Genomic DNA, 19,710 nt, shown 5'->3' with positions numbered 1-19,710 from the left:
CCTTTATTTCCGCCCTCCGTACCTCCCCCGTCTCTCCTTCCACCTCCCCCTCTCTCTTCTTGTTCTATTCTAGGGTGGGTAAGCGGCTGATCAAGCGAGCCACCCGCAGCATTGACCACTGACCCCAGGTCAGCGGAGTGTAGACACAGTGCTATTCAACATAATGTCATGCACACCCTCTTCACAGTCGCAGGGATGCTCACGGTCATGTAGCCACGCCCTCATTTTGAGTCGGTCTCTCCGTTTCCAATGTGTGGATTGAGATTTGGATCTGGTTCCTGAATGATGAACAGAACAAATCTCCTCAGAGATTATATCATTTCCTGTACCGGTGTTTTTTAGCCAAAACGCCCCAGCATTTATGTCTACCCCCCCCCCCCAGCCCGCACCTTCTTTCTTCATACGATACAAGCGACTGGCCCCCAAATAGAGCACACTATTTAAGCGTTAGTTTGTGCTTTTGCTTGCAAGTTGCGATAGCTGCCATACCTGGCAACCGGCTTCAATAGAACAAACAGACGCTAGCAGAAGCAACGCTCCTGAAAGGGGCAATCTGCCATTCCTGCATTGATTTCTGGCCTTAAATGAATGGTTTGCCTGACGACTCGTGCTGCTCTGTTGTTGCACGTGCATTTCAGTCTGAGACTGCTTCCGTTGAACTTGTTTTTGGTGATATCAGAATGAGAGGTGTTGCGCAGAACGAGCGGGAAGTAGCAGTTGGATCAATGGCGGTTTATTTTTTTCCCTTAACACATGTCCTGTGTCCAGCATGAACCAGAACCAATGAGCAACCATATTACTAATCTCCCTGACATCTCTGGTAATACTCAGGATCCATTCATTAACCTGAGGAGAATATTCCTGGCGAATGTGGGGTCGCTGCGACATTATAAGGAAAATGGTTTAGTGAGAGGAGTAGCTGGTCTCTAAAGTGGCGGTGTCATTTCAGTGAATTTCTGTGAGTCTTCAATTACACTGTAATATAAGGCGATTTCTTTTCCGCGCTCGTGGCTGTGCCGTTGAGGAATCCGAGCGAGCAGACGATTTGTTTTACCTGGAACACAACCCTGCTTCCCCTGTAAATAAATGACTGCTGTTGTTGTTGTTGTTCACACAATGCAACAACGGCCCAGGATAAATCTTAATCTGGGTCAGACGGGCACAGAGTTGCCTAATTAGCGAGAGGGAGCTCAGGTTGAGAGCGCCTGTCAGTGAAAACCCTAGGGCGCCGCGAGGCGGCGGGCCTGAGATCCAACGTCAGGCGTTAGCTGTTGGTAGGGTGCCGATGCCGCAAAGAGGTCACCGGAATGCCGAAGGGGGCAGGACGCTGTCACTGGCACTGGGTCAGAAACGCTGCTCTTACAACGTGGATTTTCATGAAATCTGTCACGGTTTATTCTCATAACAAGCCCTGCAGTGTAATTACTTAAGTTGGATTTTAATGTGTTTCTGCTGCCTGATATTTAGAAGTGGCCCCATTCAGGTTAAGATGAAGTGACTGCTAATGAATTCACGCCATGCGTACGCGCCGGAATCATGGCTTGTAGTCATAAAAATAGTTTTAGGCTGAAATGCAGTGGATTGTTGACGAGGACCTGAACATGTTTTGGGGCTGACATCCATTGCAAGCATCACAATCAGATTTTTATCTGAGGTGCGAAATACAATGAATAGTCTAATTTTGCTTGGGGTGAATGAGGAGATTCACAAGCTCCCCCCCCCCCCCGCGTTGCCATGACATTTCTATTGTTTGGGTTGAGTCTTTACCATGGCTCTTCCATTTGCTGCTTCTGGGTTCTAGGACCAGTGACCTGTTTTTAATTTTTTTATGTATGTAAGCAAAACTGTAAGTGGCTTCACGTTGGAGTGTCTGCTGGGTGACTGAAATGTAATGTACAGCCATTGATGCATGTTCTGGGTCATATGTAACCCCTATACTGTCCTTAGGTGATGGAGCTGCTGGAGCATGTTCCTTAAGCACTGCCACAGAGCACAAATGCACACACAGAGACGTCACAAACAAATAAAACGTGTCTGTGTGATGTCTTTCTGTGTGTGTGTGTGTGTGTGTGTGTGTGTGTGTGTGTGCGCGACACAGTAGATCCCTGTGGTTTAATTATTGAGAGTGTATTAAATGTTCATTTCCACCCTCTGACTCGCCAGTCTCTCTACTGGAAACCACAGATGAATATTGCATTGTCACTGGGAGGAAGAGAGCTGGGGGATGGATGGAGGAGGAGAGAGGGAGGAGAGAATTGAGTGTGAGTGTAGGTGGGGAGGGTGAGGGAGGGAGGCTGGAGAGGGTGAGGGAGGGAGGCAGGAGAGGAGTATCTAGGAATATGTGAAGTCAAAGTTGACATGACAGATTAAAATAAAAGGTAGATAGAGGAGAACTGAAGCATCCTGGAAGAGGGAGGGAGCTCTGCTTCACTGTCCGTCTCTGGTGGTTTCTTAGCTGGCTTAGTTATGTGCCAGTTAGGTTATTTTTAGTGAAGTAGCAGCCAGCACTGATTCCGTCACGTCCTCCGTTTTTACAACCATGCATAATCTCTTACCTCCTCACCTGTCACCGAGGGACGGTATCTCCCACTGCCTGGTTCCATCTAAGCTGCCACAGATATCTTAGAAATGACACTTGTCATTTCTGAGGTGCCCCCCCCCCCTTGCGCGCAGTATGCTGGTGTGCATCTTCACTGTAGTGTCACGGTTAGCGTTGTTCTGGGAAATCGGGAATCTCTCAATTGAGATTGCCAGTGTATCTGTTCAGCGTCTGCCGGGAACGTCTGGCTGGACAGTCTGCCTGAGGAACACCGATGTGAGCCACACCTTTTTCCTCACTGGTAGATTTTGTTTGAATGGCAGATCACATTCACACCGCCACCTCTGGGTAATTTATATATTCTTCTATTTTTGCATCCTCCCTTTTCTCTCTTCTTTCCACTCTTTCACTCTCCCCCAGCCAGAGTCCCTTTTATGCTTCAAAGTCCCGTTTCTTTCACGCTCCCTTGTTCCATTCTACTCCGCTCAACTCCTTCGCTCCCTGCCGCACGTTGCTTGGTTATTAAGTCGTGATCCTTCTCCTTCCTGGTGAAGGTGTATCTTTTTGCAGCTTAATGAGAATGCCTCCTCTGTTTCACCTAATACATCTGCCTGAAATAAAATAATGAAATGGAAAAGGAGGAGGGACAGAGGGTACGGTGGGTTAGGAGGGAGGAGGCGAGGGAGGTGAAAGGGCAGAAAAGAAGGAAGGAACAAAGGAGGCATGGGGCAAGAAGGAAAGAAAGAGGATGTGAGACTGAGAAGAAAAGGAACGGAGGGAGGGAGAGGGACAAGAAAAGAGAGGGGGAGTGTTAGGAAGGGCTGGGCTGGGGAAGAAGTGCCGAGATTGAGAAGAAAGGAGGAGGAAGAGAGTGGGAGGGTGAGAAGGAGAGGAGAGAGAAATATGAAAAGGGGAAGGGTAGCTGGGTCTATCCTAATGACAGACACAACCACCCTCCTATACAGTACAGTGTTTCCTAATGACAGACACAACCACCCTCCTATACAGTACAGTGTATCCTAATGACAGACACAACCACCCTCCTATACAGTACAGTGTATCCTAATGACAGACACAACCACCCTCCTATACAGTACAGTGTATCCTAATGACAGACACAACCACCCTCCTATACAGTACAGTGTATCCTAATGACAGACACAACCACCCTCCTATACAGTAGTGTATCCTAATGACAGACACACTACCACCCTCCTACACAGTACAGTGTATCCTAATGACAGACACAACCACCCTCCTATACAGTACAGTGTATCCTAATGACAGACACAACCACCCTCCTATACAGTACAGTGTATCCTAATGACAGACACAACCACCCTCCTATACAGTACAGTGTATCCTAATGACAGACACAACCACCCTCCTATACAGTACAGTGTATCCTAATGACAGACACAACCACCCTCCTATACAGTACAGTGTATCCTAATGACAGACACAACCACCCTCCTATACAGTACAGTGTATCCTAATGACAGACACACTACCACCCTCCTATACAGTACAGTGTATCCTAATGACAGACACAACCACCCTCCTATACAGTACAGTGTATCCTAATGACAGACACAACCACCCTCCTATACAGTACAGTGTATCCTAATGACAGACACAACCACCCTCCTATACAGTACAGTGTATCCTAATGACAGACACAACCACCCTCCTATACAGTACAGTGTATCCTAATGACAGACACACTACCACCCTCCTACACAGTACAGTGTATCCTAATGACAGACACAACCACCCTCCTATACAGTACAGTGTATCCTAATGACAGACACAACCACTCTCCTATACAGTACAGTGTATCCTAATGACAGACACAACCACCCTCCTATACAGTACAGTGTATCCTAATGACAGACACAACCACCCTTCTATACAGTACAGTGTATCCTAATGACAGACACAACCACCCTCCTATACAGTACAGTGTATCCTACTGACAGCCAGCTGTCCGAGATCAGATGCAGCTCTGCGAACATCAAACTGGAGGCATCAGTTATGTCCTCTAAATACCCTCGTAGAACGTTCTCCTCACGTTGTCCTCACGTTGCCCTCACATTATCCCTATGCTGCCCATTCCTTCTCCTGTCCCCAGAGCTTCTGTTCTTCTTGATGGGCCCCAACTGTTTAATAACATCTGTCTTTTGTGGTGATTATCAGTACCTAACCTTTATAGTCGCATGTAAGCTGAGATGTTGCTTGTACGGTGTTTAAGTAATTCCATCACGTCTCTGATTCCATCACATCTCTGAAGGTTTATCAGAACAGAATGCATCTCAATGGCTGACAGCATCTTTGCTAGGGTCTTGGCTGGGACGAATATCGCTGGCACTCGCGGGAGATCAACATGTGCAGTCACTGACATAGAGCTCCTCTGTAGGTCACGCCCCTCCATCCTCTGTCACAGCCGCGATGCCCCGCCTACACCAACATTGTCCCAGAATCCCCCCCACTTTGATGACACACACCACTCTGCTCCCTGTAGCTTTTTCTATTTTTTTATTTAATTATTTAACATGTTAGTTTAACCCCCTCCTCCTTATCTATATTCCACCACATCAGAGAGCTAATTAATTATGGATCGGTAGGTCTTAAAAACTCACCGTGTCCAGACAGTTGCCTCATTTTGTATTCAGAATGTTTTTCGGTGCATTATTTATTAATATCCTGTCAGATTCTCGCCTCAGAACTCATATTTATTTATATATATCTATAAAAGACTCGCTCGCGCACACTAATCGCCGCTTCATTTTATGCCCTTGGCTGGTGTTAAAACATGTTTTGCTCAAACCTGCAAGTTGCTGGTTATGTAACTCCTGTTTATCCATGGTAATCAACGTGCTGGGATCCATCAACTGGAGCATTACTGGGCAGTAGGAATTGATGAAAGATGAGTATATCTTTGACCTGAAATTCCCGCTTTGTGAGGTGTCTGTCACAGGTTCAAGCATCTATTAGACAAAATGACAATATGTTACTTATTTATTTTGTGCTGCGGAATTTGCCATGTTTAGAATTATCTTGGTAATGAAGAATTGTTTTTTTGAAACGGTCAGGAAGTATACACAATAACCCCACACACATTTGATTCATTTTAACCCAAATCCGGTCATTGTGGGTGTTTGTGTTTTATCTGAGTCATGTCCCTCCCGACAGCCGGTGTAGGTTTGCTGTAGGTTACAGTCGTGGAATGATGGTCTAATTTCGGCTAATGGGAAGTATGTGATGATTAGAAGGTCTCATTATCTGGCAACAGTAGAGGTTACCCAGGGGTCTGTTTTAGGGCTGCTACTCCATCACATTCACATGATGTTCTTGTAACCTTGAACAGGAGTTAAAAGGGGGGTGGTTCCTTTGGAATGGGTAGCTGAGAATCGCTGAACCTGTTTCCTTGTGGTTAGCAACCCTGACGGATGTTTCTCATTGTATCATGTCCACTCAGAAGATGGAACCAAATCCACTGACCCACCGACACGTATGGACACCGGGACAGACGGACTCACACCGACAGACGGACTCACACCGACAGACGGACTCACACCGACAGACGGACTCACACCGACAGACGGACAAACAGAAGGACACACACCGACTGACAGACAGACGGACAGAGACACACCGACTGACAGACAGACGGACAGAGACACACACCGACTGACAGACAGACGGACAGAGACACACACCGACTGACAGACAGACGGACAGAGACACACCTACTGACAGACACACCTACTGACAGACACACACCTACTGACAGACACACACCTACTGACAGAGACACACCTACTGACAGAGACACACCTACTGACAGACACACCGACAGACAGGCCTGGCACACACACACACACACACAGAGTATTTAGTGTCAATCAGCAGGATTATACATTTACATCTCATGTTGAAACCGCTAGTTTCGTTTCAACAATGGAATAAAAGACGAAAAACTTTTTTTAAAGAAATCTGAGCTTTAGAAGAAAATCTCCCTCGTGAAATAGGGTTCCATTGAAGTCTGTAATGTATGACCCTAATGCAAGCTTTGAACTGTTTTGACTCCTGTCAGAAATTGATGAAATAGTTTGCCTCTCTCCCTTTCTCTTTCTGGGTACAGTAATGCTTGGATCAGGTTTAGCAGTAATGCGATAGCGGCTTCTCTGGAGAATTGGGGCTGTGCCACGACGTACAGTATCTCTCTCTATGACTCTGATCTGGTACTTACTGTGAGCAGTGCTTTTAATGTGGCTGGTGTGAAGGGTCTCTACTGTAGATCCACAGACATTAGTGTGCTTGCAGAGTGTGTTGACAGTTAGGAAGTAGATTACAGTGGAACCGCTTCCTTTAATATTTGGGCGTCAAACACAAAGTAAACGCATGACGTGTGTCGTTTTCTGGGTATTTACATGGGAATTTATGTTGACTGAAAAATGTAACAATAAATATTGTATTAGCTAGAAAAACTGTCACACTGTGTTAAATCATTGTGTCCGGCTTTTTGCTAGCTGCTGTGTTAAGTCTGAGGGGGCTCTGTCACCATCAGTTCACCGCCTGCAGACCCTAACACCTCCAGGACACCTTTCTCCAGACATCACATGTCATTATACAACTCCATCAAGCTCACCCTCGTCCAGGGCTGCAGGCCGTTCATTAACTGGGATGTTGTCAAGGGTTGGAAGACGCATTCAACTGACGCTGGTTGCTGTGACTGGATCTTAACCATAAATTCTCACAGCTTAAGAAGTGTGTAACTTTCTCGAATATAGATCTATAGAGAGAGGTAAATAGATATGAATATATACAGAGAGGTAAATAGATATGAATATATACAGAGAGGTAAATAGATATGAATATATACAGAGAGGTAAATAGAGAAGAATATATACAGAGAGAGAAGAATATAGACATTCAGAGAGAAATAGTTTGTATACCCTGGCAGAAATTTTGCATTGTTTTTGAAAATATGACGCTATCTGTTTTTTATTTAAAATTGTATTGGTCACAACCATAATATTTGGAGAGGGGTCAACAAGGCCTATAGTGAACAAAATACCTTCCCCGCTGTGAAGCATGGTGGTGGCTCACTGATGTTTTGGGGTTGGTGTGAGCTCTAAAGGCACGTGAAAATGTATGGCAAGCTGAATGCAGCATGTTATCAGAAAATACTTGCAGACAATTTGCATCTTTCTGCACGAATGCTACACAATGAAGGCAAATAGGGGAGGGCAGAAAATGTAAAAATGTACAAGAATTAATTATATGTATGTGCAAGTGGGAATGAATTGTTGTGCGATGAGGCAAATGCAAGTACAAATGAAAATTCTGACTGTGCAATCCAGCAAGTTGGATGTGTAAGGTAGTCTGTACAACTGAAATGCAGGGATAGCAGCAATGAGGTATCAAGGTAGACATGTGAATGTAACATCCAAAATAAAGGAATGCATATATAATGGGAATTCTAAATGTGCAGTGCAGGCAAATTCAAGGTGCAACGTGGCATGTGCAACTGAAATCTTCATCACCCAGTTGCCTCATGGTCAGTCTCTTCCTCCTCTTTGTGCTCATTTTCACAATCTCTTATTTTACACCTTGCTTCTCTGTGGCACACCTTTTTCTTCGTTTATCTCCCTCTATTTATTTCTCTCTCTCTCCCTCCTTCCTCCATTTCCCCCATCTCTCTTTTTTTCTCTCTCGCTTACTTCTTCCCAGTGTGTCAGTTCATTATTATCTGTTTTGTGAGGTGACTGGTTCTGTCCATTCTAATCCCCAGCTCATTATCAGCCCGGTGTTGGAGGAGGCTAATAAGCTAATGAACAAACAGGCCATTGTCTGCTGCGTCCAAGGAGAATACTGTTACACTGAAGCCCAGCCTGAACAGCTGGCTGCGTACTAGCATCTCTGGTTGATGTGGGGTACAGTGATGTATGTAAAGGGAACAGTTAGCATCTCAGGTTGATGTGGGGTACAGTGATATATGTAAAGGGAACAGTTAGCATCTCAGGTTGATGTGGGGTACAGGGATGTATGTAAAGGGAACAGTTAGCATCTCAGGTTGATGTGGGGTACAGTGATGTATGTAAAGGGAACAGTTAGCATCTCAGGTTGATGTGGGGTACAGTGATGTACGTAAAGGGAACAGTTAGCATCTCAGGTTGATGTGGGGTACAGTGATGTATGTAAAGGGGACAGTTAGCATTTCTGGTTGATGTGGGGTACAGTGATGTATGTAAAGGGGACAGTTAGCATCTCTGGTTGATGTGGGGTACAGTGATGTATGTAAAGGGAACAGTTAGCATCTCTGGTTGATGTGGGGTACAGTGATGTATGTAAAGGGGACAGTTAGCATCTCAGGTTGATGTGGGGTACAGTGATGTATGTAAAGGGGACAGTTAGCATCTCAGGTTGATGTGGGGTACAGTGATGTATGTAAAGGGGACAGTTAGCATCTCTGGTTGATGTGGGGTACAGTGATGTATGTAAAGGGAACAGTTAGCATCTCTGGTTGATGTGGGGTACAGTGATGGAGCTTTAGGAACAGTTAGCATCTCATACACACAGACACATGCACAGACAACTTCTCTCTGGAACCCGAGGCTGGTCACCCCAGTGATTACAGATGGCAATGTATCCAGATTACCTGGGCCATCTTCTCATCTCTGTGGTGTGATGAATGTTTTCTCAAACATGGTGACACCAGTTCATTACTATAGAGTCATTTTGTTCTTTGAGTCTTTGAGAATGAAACTGGAGGAGGGCGGGATGTTAGGAGAGGGGCAGTGCTTTCTGGGTTTGGCTGCCATGTCTTATAATGACACTGTAATAAAATCTGCATTGTGTCATTCTTGCAGATCTGTTATACTATTTTGGGTTTATGTTTAAGACTTTTACTTGCCTCTTGCAATTTGGGTTTAGTGCTGTCTCAAGGGAACAACAATGTGCTTATTTTTGATCTTGTTGGCTTGGATGTTAGAACCCACGCTCCTTTGTTTACTGACCGCACACGCACACGTGCTCACGAACACACGTGTGCACAAAAACTCTTGGGGCACCTTGGCAGTCACATGGCTCAAAAAATACAAGAATTTCATCCATTGGCTTACAATGGGAAAATGGTTGAATCTGGTAGAAGAGTTTTTGTGTGCACGTGTGTGTGTGTGTGTGTGTGTGGACGCGTGTGAGTGCATCTGTGTGTGTGTGTGTGTGTGTGTGTGTGTGTGTGTGGTGGAACACAGTCCAAATTTCAAATATCAATACTTTTCTTCAGAATGAAATGCTTACATTACAGAATGCATGGTTTTATACTCTAATGACAGTGAGATAAAAAAAAAGTGGTTTTAATGGCAGTCAATGGGACATTTTTGTCCATGAAGTTGTCCAGAGGGAGTATCTGGCACTACATAAAATATACTAATGCAATCAAATACATTTTATTGAGAATCTTTGACATATCCAAGACTCTAATCACCACCAAAGCCCCATGCCCCTACTATTTATTATATGGAAAGTATAATGTTTTTCATGATTATTAGTAATAAATAATGAGGTAATTCAAACAACCAAACTGGCATTTAAAGGATTAAAATCCTGAAAATTATTGAATGTTTGTTTGTTTTGAGCAGGTTTCAAGTAGTTTAAGAGATTTATGGAGAAAAAAAAGCTGGAAAAAATATTTATGTATAAATATTTTATCAGTTAATTGTACGTATACATTTTTGTCCACGAAGGTGTCCAGAGGGTAGTACATTTGAGGAGGGCACAAGGGTTAACCATGACTTGTCCTCGGGTCAGAGAGAGCACTACAAAAATGCACACTTTGCAATTATTCTTCCGTCTTCTGTGGGACTGTGCTCAGATCACATAAACACGTTTAATGGGTTCTTATGTCAATGTATGCCTTTATATTTGTCCCCAAAGACAGATGAACTTGTGGATACAATTTGTATGTCTAGTTCCTTCATCCTGGACACGGAGGCAAAAATTTTTTGATTTGCCTCTGGGGAAGTAAATAAGGTCTTTGATGATAAAATCCCCAAGTATCCCAATGGGACTTGACAGTATGTGAATAACACCTCTCCATCCTCCATCTCCCTCAGGACTGTCCGCAGATTCTGCCCTCCACTCAGATCTACATCCCTGTGGGCGTGACCAAGCCCATCACCCTTGCCGCCCGCAACCTGCCCCAGCCCCAGTCTGGGCAGAGAAACTACGAGTGTGTGTTCCTGGTGCAGGGCGTGGAGTACAGCGTCACCGCCCTGCGCTTCAACAGCACCAGCATCCAGTGTCAGAAGACCTCGGTGAGTTGACGCTCCGGGGGGGCGTGGGGGGGGGGGGGTTTGGTCGCTACACGTGAAATAAATTGATGTCTAGAGGATCAGGGCAGTGCCTTTATGCCTTGATATAGGCACACTATCAGTGAGCCAAGAGTGTTGTGCATTTTTGTTTTCCATCGCCAACGTTGTGGCAACGTATCTGGTGGATCGATGTGTTAGTGGTCAGTCTTCCTGTCTGGTGGTCATGTCCACAGGAAAAGGAAATCAAGAACGCATTGATCAGGTTCACACTTGTCTCTCACTCACTCCCTCCCTGTCCCTTTATGTACATTCCTCTATTTTAGAGCCTCCCCTTTGTCTTTCTCTCCTTCTATTCTAACTCCCTCCCTCTCCTCTTCTTATCTCTTCTCCTCTGCTGACCTCACCCCTCCCTTTACTTTTTCCCTCTCCTCACGTCCTCCTTACATCTCTCCCTCTCCCTCCTTTTCTAGTCTCTCTCCCACTCCAACTATTCTTTCTTTGCTCTTTGTCTCCCAGGGAGAGGTTGGGTAAGGCAGGGTGACAGGCTGATTCTTCTCTTCATTCGGAACAGGGATGTGTTTTTCAATGACTCTGACACGTCAACTGGGCTCCAGAGTGCCACCAAATTGTCCACTTTTCCTGGCTGGTCGGCGTCATCGCAACCTTCAAAAACAAACTATTGTTAACTTTTTGGCAAGTTTCGTGATTTGGCCAAACTAATGGAAATCCTTGTCCGTCACCCCCCCCCCCCCCCCCATCACCCCGAACCTCTGGATGTGGGAGTAACCGTGGCAACAGCCTCCGTATCATGTGCGTGAAACGGTTCCTAGGTAGGAAGCTGCTGCATCGCCCAATGAGCATTTTCAAAATGAACCGGAGGAATTGGCACAACGGTAGAGTGAACCCAACACTGTGGGGATTCAGAGATCATGGTGGAATTCAGCAGTCAAGCAAAACACTTCAATTTAATTGTGTGGAAGAAGCTGCCCCCGACCTGGTTTTAAAAGCATTAAGAAGTACTCTGTTTCTTGTATGCCTAGTAGTTAATACATTTACCTGAATGAAACTGCACTTTTACAAGTCTTATTACATTGCAGTAATAGCCTCCCTAAGTAGAATAAAGACTTGAGTTTTTAGATAGGTGTGCCTGGCTGTAGGTGATGGCCGTTGACAGAAAATAAGGAAATCAGACAAATTATTTTCTTTTTACTCAACAACTCAAAGCTCAGAAACCATAAAAAAAAATTGGGAATAAAACAGCACAAGGCATGCACCATACCAAAGCACAAGGCATGCACTAAAACCAAAATTATTGCTGAATCATCCCAAGTAAAACCTAATGGTTTCCACAAGGATGTTGTTGTAAATATAAATGTGTTCTTGCATACTTACTGGGTAAAATAACTATAAAAACAAATCGCTCTGTGTAGGAATAATTGCGTTCTTAACTAAAAAAACATAGAGGCCTGCGTTCCCATGCCAGTAGCCTAATCACAGATGTAAGGGACTGGCGTTTAATGATCCAATTTTATATAACTACCAAATCAATGTTTGAGCAGAAACAATTAACATGCCAAACTTTTTGTTTTACCCAAATTATCATACACGTTTTTCGGGACTGCGACCAAATCCTATATCGGTGCCACAGACTGAAACACTGCAGTGAAGAGTCTGGAGTCCCGCTGCAACCCTGTGGACTAATCATGACAGATGTCATTAGTCTGGAGGCTTTTGGTTGTCCCGTGTGGCTCCTTCAGATCTGCACGCGTCTCTCCTTCCGCCCTCATTCATTTTTCGTCTTTCTCCCTCTTCTTTCCTCTCCCACTCGCTGTCTCTCCCCATATCCGAGGCTCCCCGTTCCTTTTCATCAGATAGTCTGTTTAGTGCAAGCCCAGTTTTCCCGTCTTCTCAAGGACGCTCATCATATCAGTGCCTCAGAGGATGGCAGCCATATTGATTTGATTTCTGTGTGGATTAGCCGCGTCACATCTGTCTATGCAGTCTGCCGAATGGTGCCCACTAGACATGGAAAAACGCCACAGTCCACCGGAACGTCTTTTAAGAATCAAACTAATTAGCTTCAAACACCTGCGAGTGCATGGTGATAGACGCTGCATCTACGTGCTGGCGACATGTCGTTGCCTTGTTACGGCACAAGGACGTGCTAGCGAGGCAGCTCGACTAAACTATACCCACGCAACGTTGGTATTAGTGATGGGTCGTTTTCGAAAGAACGTCTCCTTTTGAACGTCACTTTTTGGTTGGTTGAAATGTGATTGTATATCTGATAGCTACTCCATTAAGTCGGATGTAGTTGCTGCTACTGAGTTGCTTGGTTAACCCCCCAACCTCAATGAATGCACCCACTGTATTTGTTCTGGATAGCGTCAGCTAAATTGCTAACATTTCCTCGACATTTAGGTTTAATTTAGAAATAACCTTTTCACTGTTAAAATGTTTGTTTTTCATTTGATAACCCTCAGATGTATTCAAATCCTAACGTCATATTCTACAGAGTCCAGAAACCCCCATGCGTTTCTGAAGGAATGTTAATTAAACGGTGACAGCGCCGTCTCCGTAAACAGGCCGGTTTATTGACCGCTTGTTTACTGTAGCAGTCAGTGCTAATCCACAGCTGACTCAGGCCAGGCCCGGGGAGTATTTCTCCGCATGATGGCTGCATCCATGCTATCATTTTTATCTTTTCGCGTATTCTTGCTGCTGGTGTTGTTGCGATGATTATGCTAGCCGCCGTTTCTGGCCTATGCTAGCCCCTCTTATATGACGTTACCCTCCTGTCAGAACGTCACATTCTAGTGATCGTGAAGCAGTGTTTTCATTTTTGTTCCCTCTTCATAGCGGTATTTCAGCGGCATGAGAGCAGTCCCAAATATTGGTCTCCATTTCCTTATCTCCGCAGTGGTTGGTTTTCAGCTCACTGCTGTGAATTCTCCCATAATATGAATCATGTATGATGCTGCAGTAAAAATAGAGAACTCAGCTCATCTTGTATGCTGTGCTGGGCAGACTGTGTGTGTGTGTGTGTGTGTGTGTGTGCGCGCGCGCGCACATGCGCGTTTTGTGTTTTTCCCGTGTGTCATCCTGAGTTTAGTCCAAATATTTATTGTGAGTTTGGCCCATCAAGTTGTCCCTGAGTTTAGCATGAGTCTGGACAGAAGGATGTTTCGGGGATTAAAGGCCTGGTTCTCACCAGGATGTGAAGGAGACCGTCTAATGGGTCTCCAGGAGTCATAGAATCAGCCTGGCTGGTATCTGTTCTCCCAGTCACGGATACTGTCCCCTATACACTGATCTGTTTACATGGATGCACGCACGGAAGCTGTCGCTTCACGCTGATGAGAAATATTGACACGCGATTGGATCGTATCTATATTTGTCTTTGCGCGATATTGCCTCTCGGTATCTGGTTGTAGGATTTTGAGTATGTCCCATGGCGTTTCTGCGCTGGCTCTGTTGGATGCTTTTCAGACTAAATAGCTCTTTTGTGGACCAGATGAACTGTCCGTGAAAGATTGATCCGTTTCTTCATATGTCGCACTTTTACACTTTCACAACTGGACCCTATCGAAGTGTTTAGGGTGTTAACCAAACCTGAGACGGGCCAGAAATCCAGTATTTCAGCCGGCGTCTTGTCCGGTGTCATGTGGCGTGTGTGGTGTACACGCGTGTTTACATGCATCTACACGCTTCCCACTGTTTTGTCCTCCTTGTTGACGTGTTGATAGTGTCCAGACGCCGGCCCCTGGTCGAGGCGCAGGCTTCAGTGCCAGAGGTGTCATGGGAGCTGGTAAACCGAGGAAACACAGACAGGCTGCATGAAGTCTGGGTCACTGGCGAGGCATGAGTAATAACAGCTAGCCTGGTGGGAGGGGGTTGCAAGAAGGAAGGGGGAGGTGGACGAGGGGAGGATTGAGAAAGGGAGTATGGAATGAGGTTCTTACTCATGGTTTCTCTCTTGTTGTTTTTCCTCCTGTTTTGTTGTTTCTCCTCCTGTTTTGTTGTTTCTCCTTTCCCACACGCACACACACACCGACTTCTTGGCTCCTTCCCTCCTCTTCCTCCTCTCCCCGGGGCAAAAGAATGAGAGAGGACAGATAATATCAGCTCGGGTTTTACATCATTACCTTCAGTGGAGTAAACTAGTGGGCCTTTCCATCAGGCACTTTCTCACTGCTGCTCTGCTGAGAAAACCAAGGGAGTCAGAAAGAAATCAACAGGGCAGGTGTGTGTGTGTGTGTGTGTGTGTGTGTTCGCTCCTGTGTGTGTGTGTGTGTGGCAGCTGTTTCTAAACAGAAATGAAGAGTATCACGAGAGCCTGATAGGTTCCAATTAAGGTGGACGCTGATCAAATGATGATGAATTGCAGTTGGGCACTGAGGCACACAAACACACCATCACCTCCCCTCAGGACCCACGGGAGGGAGGACTGTAAGAGAAATGGGTCAGGAGGATGAAAAGCAGAAAGTAGGAGGCGGGAAAGGGGTGAGCTAACAGGACAGTAGACCGAGAGAGAGAGAGACTGGAAGAGTCTGGAGAGAGAGACTGGTAGAAACTGTAGAGAGAGAGACAGTAGATAGATGAGTAGACAGAGAGAGACGGGTAGAGACAGTAGTGAGATCAGTAGACCGAGACAAGCAGAGACCGTAGAGACATTATAGAGATGAGTACACTGTGTGGGAGAGAGAGAGACAGGTAGAGAGATAAGAAGAGACAGAGAGAGACAGGTAGAGAGATAAGAAGAGACAGAGAGAGACAGGTAGAGAGATAAGAAGAGACAGAGAGAGACAGGTGGAGACAGTATAGTGATCAGTAGACCAGTAGAGACAACATTATGGACATTACTCATATTCATGTCTTTATTTATTTTACTTTATTATCACTTGTAATCTTTGCAAATGGTTTACATCACAGTACATAGCTTATAATATAACGCTGTGTTTAATGTCTCCTTAAAATTATGGACTTGTTTATATCATTCTGTTGGTATCATTTTATTTATCATAGCTTTTTATTATTATTATTATTTTCCATTTGCTTTGGCAATATAAAGAAATGATTCAGATGCCAATAAAGGCCTTAAATTGTAGTTCAACTGAGAGGAGGAGAGCAGGCAGAAAGAGAAAAAGAGAGCAGGCAGAAAGAGCGGGGGGGGGGGGTTTGATGGGGGGTGGGAAAGGAGTGACAGGAGATAAGAGGAGTGAAGTGTAGAGGAGACAGCTGGCCTGTACATTTCTATCTGTCTCCCTCTCTGGATGTCAGAACAAGTGAAGAGGCGATGAGAGGCTTACAGTTGAATGTCACCACACAGATGCTCACACGATAGTCATTAGCCAGCCAGACGTCAGTGTATCATTGTCCTGACCCTTTGGAGGAGCTGCCCGGTCAAGCATGGTAGAGCATGGCACGCCACGGTCAATGGGACTTGACAAACAGCAAGGCTGCCAACGAGGTTGCTCTTTAACATGGCTTAAGGCAGGCAACGGTTTTTAATTAGGCAGTGTGTCAGTGGGACGTCTCTGATTAGAGATGTATCTTCCTAGTCAGGACCGACGCAGGGCAGAGGGAGAGAGACCACTGTTCAACAACTTCTGCCATCAGGAATCAGACCTGAATTCTCTCTCCTCAATTCAGTGTCTGCCATCAGGAATCAGACCTGAATTCTCTCTCCTCAATTCAGTGTCTGCCATCAGGAATCAGACCTGATTTCTCTCTCCTCAATTCAGTGTCTGCCATCAGGAATCAGACCTGAATTCTCTCTCCTCAATTCTGTGTCTGCCATCAGGAATCAGACCTGATTTCTCTCTCCTCAATTCAGTGTCTGCCATCAGGAATCAGACCTGATTTCTCTCTCCTCAATTCAGTGTCTGCCATCAGGAATCAGACCTGAATTCTCTCTCCTCAATTCTGTGTCTGCCATCAGGAATCAGACCTGAATTCTCTCTCCTCAATTCAGTGTCTGCCATCAGGAATCAGACCTGAATTCTGTCTCCTCAACTCAGTGTTTGCCATCAGGAATCAGACCTGAATTCTCTCTCCTCAACTCAGTGTCTGCCATCAGGAATCAGACCTGAATTCTCTCTCCTCAATTCTGTGGAGAGAGAATACCAGTGCTGCATGTAGTCCTAGTCTCAGTGCTGTATGTAGTCCTAGTCCCAGTGGTGTATGTAGTCCTAGTCCCAGTGGTGTATGTAGTCCCGGTGCTGTATGTAGTCCTAGTCCCAGTGCTGTATGTAGTCCTAGTCCCAGTGGTGTATGTAGTCCTAGTCCCAGTGGTGTATGTAGTCCCGGTGCTGTATGTAGTCCTAGTCCCAGTGCTGTATGTAGTCCTAGTCCCAGTGCTGTATGTAGTCCTAGTCCCAGTGCTGTATGTAGTCCTAGTCCCCGTGGTGTATGTAGTCCCGGTGCTGTATGTAGTCCTAGTCCCAGTGCTGTATGTAGTCCTAGTCCCGGTGTTGTATGTAGTCCTAGTCCCGGAGCTGTATGTAAAGTAGTCCTAGTCCTAGTGCTGTATGTAGTCCTAGTCCCAGTGCTGTATGTAGTCCTAGTCCCAGTGCTGTATGTAGTCCTGGTGCTGTATGTAGTCCTAGTCCTGGTGCTGTATGTAGTCCTAGTCCTGGTGCTGTATGTAGTCCTAGTCCCGGTGCTGTATGTAGTCCTAGTCCCGGTGCTGTATGTAGTCCTAGTCCCGGTGCTGTATATAGTCCCGGTGCTGTATGTAGTCCTAGTCCCGGTGCTGTATGTAGTCCTAGTCCCAGTGCTGTATGTAGTCCTAGTCCCAGTGCTGTATGTAGTCCTAGTCCCAGTGCTGTATGTAGTCCCAGTGCTGTATGTAGTCCCAGTGCTGTATGTAGTCCCAGTGCTGTATGTAGTCCTGGTCCCAGTGCTGTATGTAGTCCCAGTGCTGTATGTAGTCCTGGTCCCAGTGCTGTATGTAGTCCTAGTCCCAGTGCTGTATGTAGTCCCAGTGCTGTATGTAGTCCCAGTGCTGTATGTAGTCCCAGTGCTGTATGTAGTTAGGACCAGGTCTATATACAGCATATATGTGTGGGCTGGACTTATGTACTATTCCTATGGCAGCAGTTTTCCTCAGTTTCTTTGAGCCAGCAGTTTCTTGCTTGCAGCTCTGTGTGTTTATCAATAATAAAATGTGGTGGCGATACGATAAGCTCCTAACTTACTCCGGCCCTGTTCCAATCCTGTTATGCTAGCTAGATTAGCCCAGTCAGTCATGTTATGTGCTGGGACTAATTCCATACTGCCTGAACCCACACTAATCCTAGGGTGGATTACCACTTGATCCTTGATTAGGCCTTCATATCTGGACTGTGTGTGTGCTTGGTTGGGTGGGTGGGTGTGTGTTTAGGTGTGTTTGTGTATTGTGTGTCTGTGTTTGGGTATTTGTGTGTGCGTGTGTGTGTGTGTCTGTCGGTGTCTGTGTTGATGTTCATCAGGGTTGATGCAACACAGTCTGCTTGTCAAGTAGCACTAATTATTCAGTGTTTTAAAAGGTTAATCACCTTGCCAACAGCGTTTTCATAGTATATCTATTACGTTGTTTATCAATGAGCTAAATCTTTAATCCACCTGAGTTTGTTCTCATCCACCTTCCCAGTGGAGGTGGTTTGGTGAAACACACTGTAAGTAACCTTGGCTTGTATCTTGTTTTAGCACATACTTTAGTCGATCTGGGCTCAGTCCCAGTCGATCACACATCAGTAGCCAGATTTTCTTAAAATTTGCATTGACTGTGGGTTAAAATGTAGACAAAGGGAGAAGCGAGTTTCTAAAGCATCTCCAGTAATAAGTTGAAAGGAATGGGATCGCTATATGGGTGACTCCTCAAGCTGTTCAGTTTCAACGGCAGACCAAAGAGAAAGAAGGCAAAAAAAAAAGAACTTGAACATAATTTAACTTGTGGAGAACATTTCCTATGCTCAATATGCATCAAGACGTAAAAAAAATAATAATAATACATCAATGAACAGAAACAAGTATCAAAATGCATCAAAACCATCTCTATGTATTGATCAAATATAGCAGCTCTACATTAACGCTAGCATGTCTAAAGTTTGGGGGGTTGGATGTTTAACCTGCCTTCTTGGTGGTTGTAGGTGGTGTTTTAAAAGTGAGGGGTAACATATAAGCAGGCCAGGGTCACCCGTGCTACTCAGGGTTGTGGATGGTTTGACCAGCCTTTTGGAGGGTTCATCATAGAGTGCTAGGGAAAAGATCTCTGGGGACAAGTGTAAAACGTGAGGGCCTTAAAGGTGATAAGAAGACATTCTGAATGGAATCCGCTGTTGAACAGGCTGAATAAATCAGGGATCTGGCGAGGTGTGGAATAGGAGATGATCCTGGCAGCTGCATACTGCATCATCTAATGTTGAAACAGAACTTAATGATATTGTATAGCTGTAGTAGATACCACCAGGCCATACACATCTTTGTGTCCACACACCTGGGCGGTATTTAGAGGAGACCGCCACACAGTAAATCTGAATACCGCACACAGAAAAAGGCTTGGGTTGTGCAAGTGTTAAGATGTTTTTCGCGCGGTAGGGATCAATTCTATTTAAATTCCAATCAGTTCATTTGCAAGTGCAGTAAAATTCCAGTTCTCTCAATTGAAGTGGGATTGACCCCTACACTGACCTCTACTTTGGTGTCATTGTGTGTCCCACTCCAACCCCTCCTTCATTCCTCTAGGGCTGACCAACCCCTCCTCCGTTCCTCTAGAGCTGACCAACCCCTCCTCCGTTCCTCTATGGATTACCAACCTCATCCACCTGTCCAAACGTTGTTGGTAGAGACATCTATTTGTTTTGCTGAGGG

The 19,710-nt window shown here is 45.3% G+C and overlaps 1 protein-coding gene across 2 annotated transcripts in view; it reads left to right on the top strand.

The window, feature by feature from the left end:
* The window catches only part of LOC105016750 (plexin-A1), a 193,126-nt gene that overhangs the window by 123,961 nt on the left and 49,455 nt on the right, over window positions 1–19,710 (top strand). For both annotated transcript variants that reach the window (XM_010880781.5, XM_010880780.5), the window contains exon 10: window positions 10,660–10,860. In XM_010880781.5, coding sequence (XP_010879083.2) covers window positions 10,660–10,860 — 201 coding nt within the window. The remainder of the gene's footprint in view (window positions 1–10,659; window positions 10,861–19,710) is intronic.

The sequence above is a fragment of the Esox lucius genome, chromosome 17 (assembly GCF_011004845.1).
Source record: "Esox lucius isolate fEsoLuc1 chromosome 17, fEsoLuc1.pri, whole genome shotgun sequence".
Lineage (NCBI taxonomy): Eukaryota > Metazoa > Chordata > Actinopteri > Esociformes > Esocidae > Esox > Esox lucius.
Note: the sequence above shows the minus strand (reverse complement) of the source record. Positions and strands in the feature narration are given on the sequence as shown.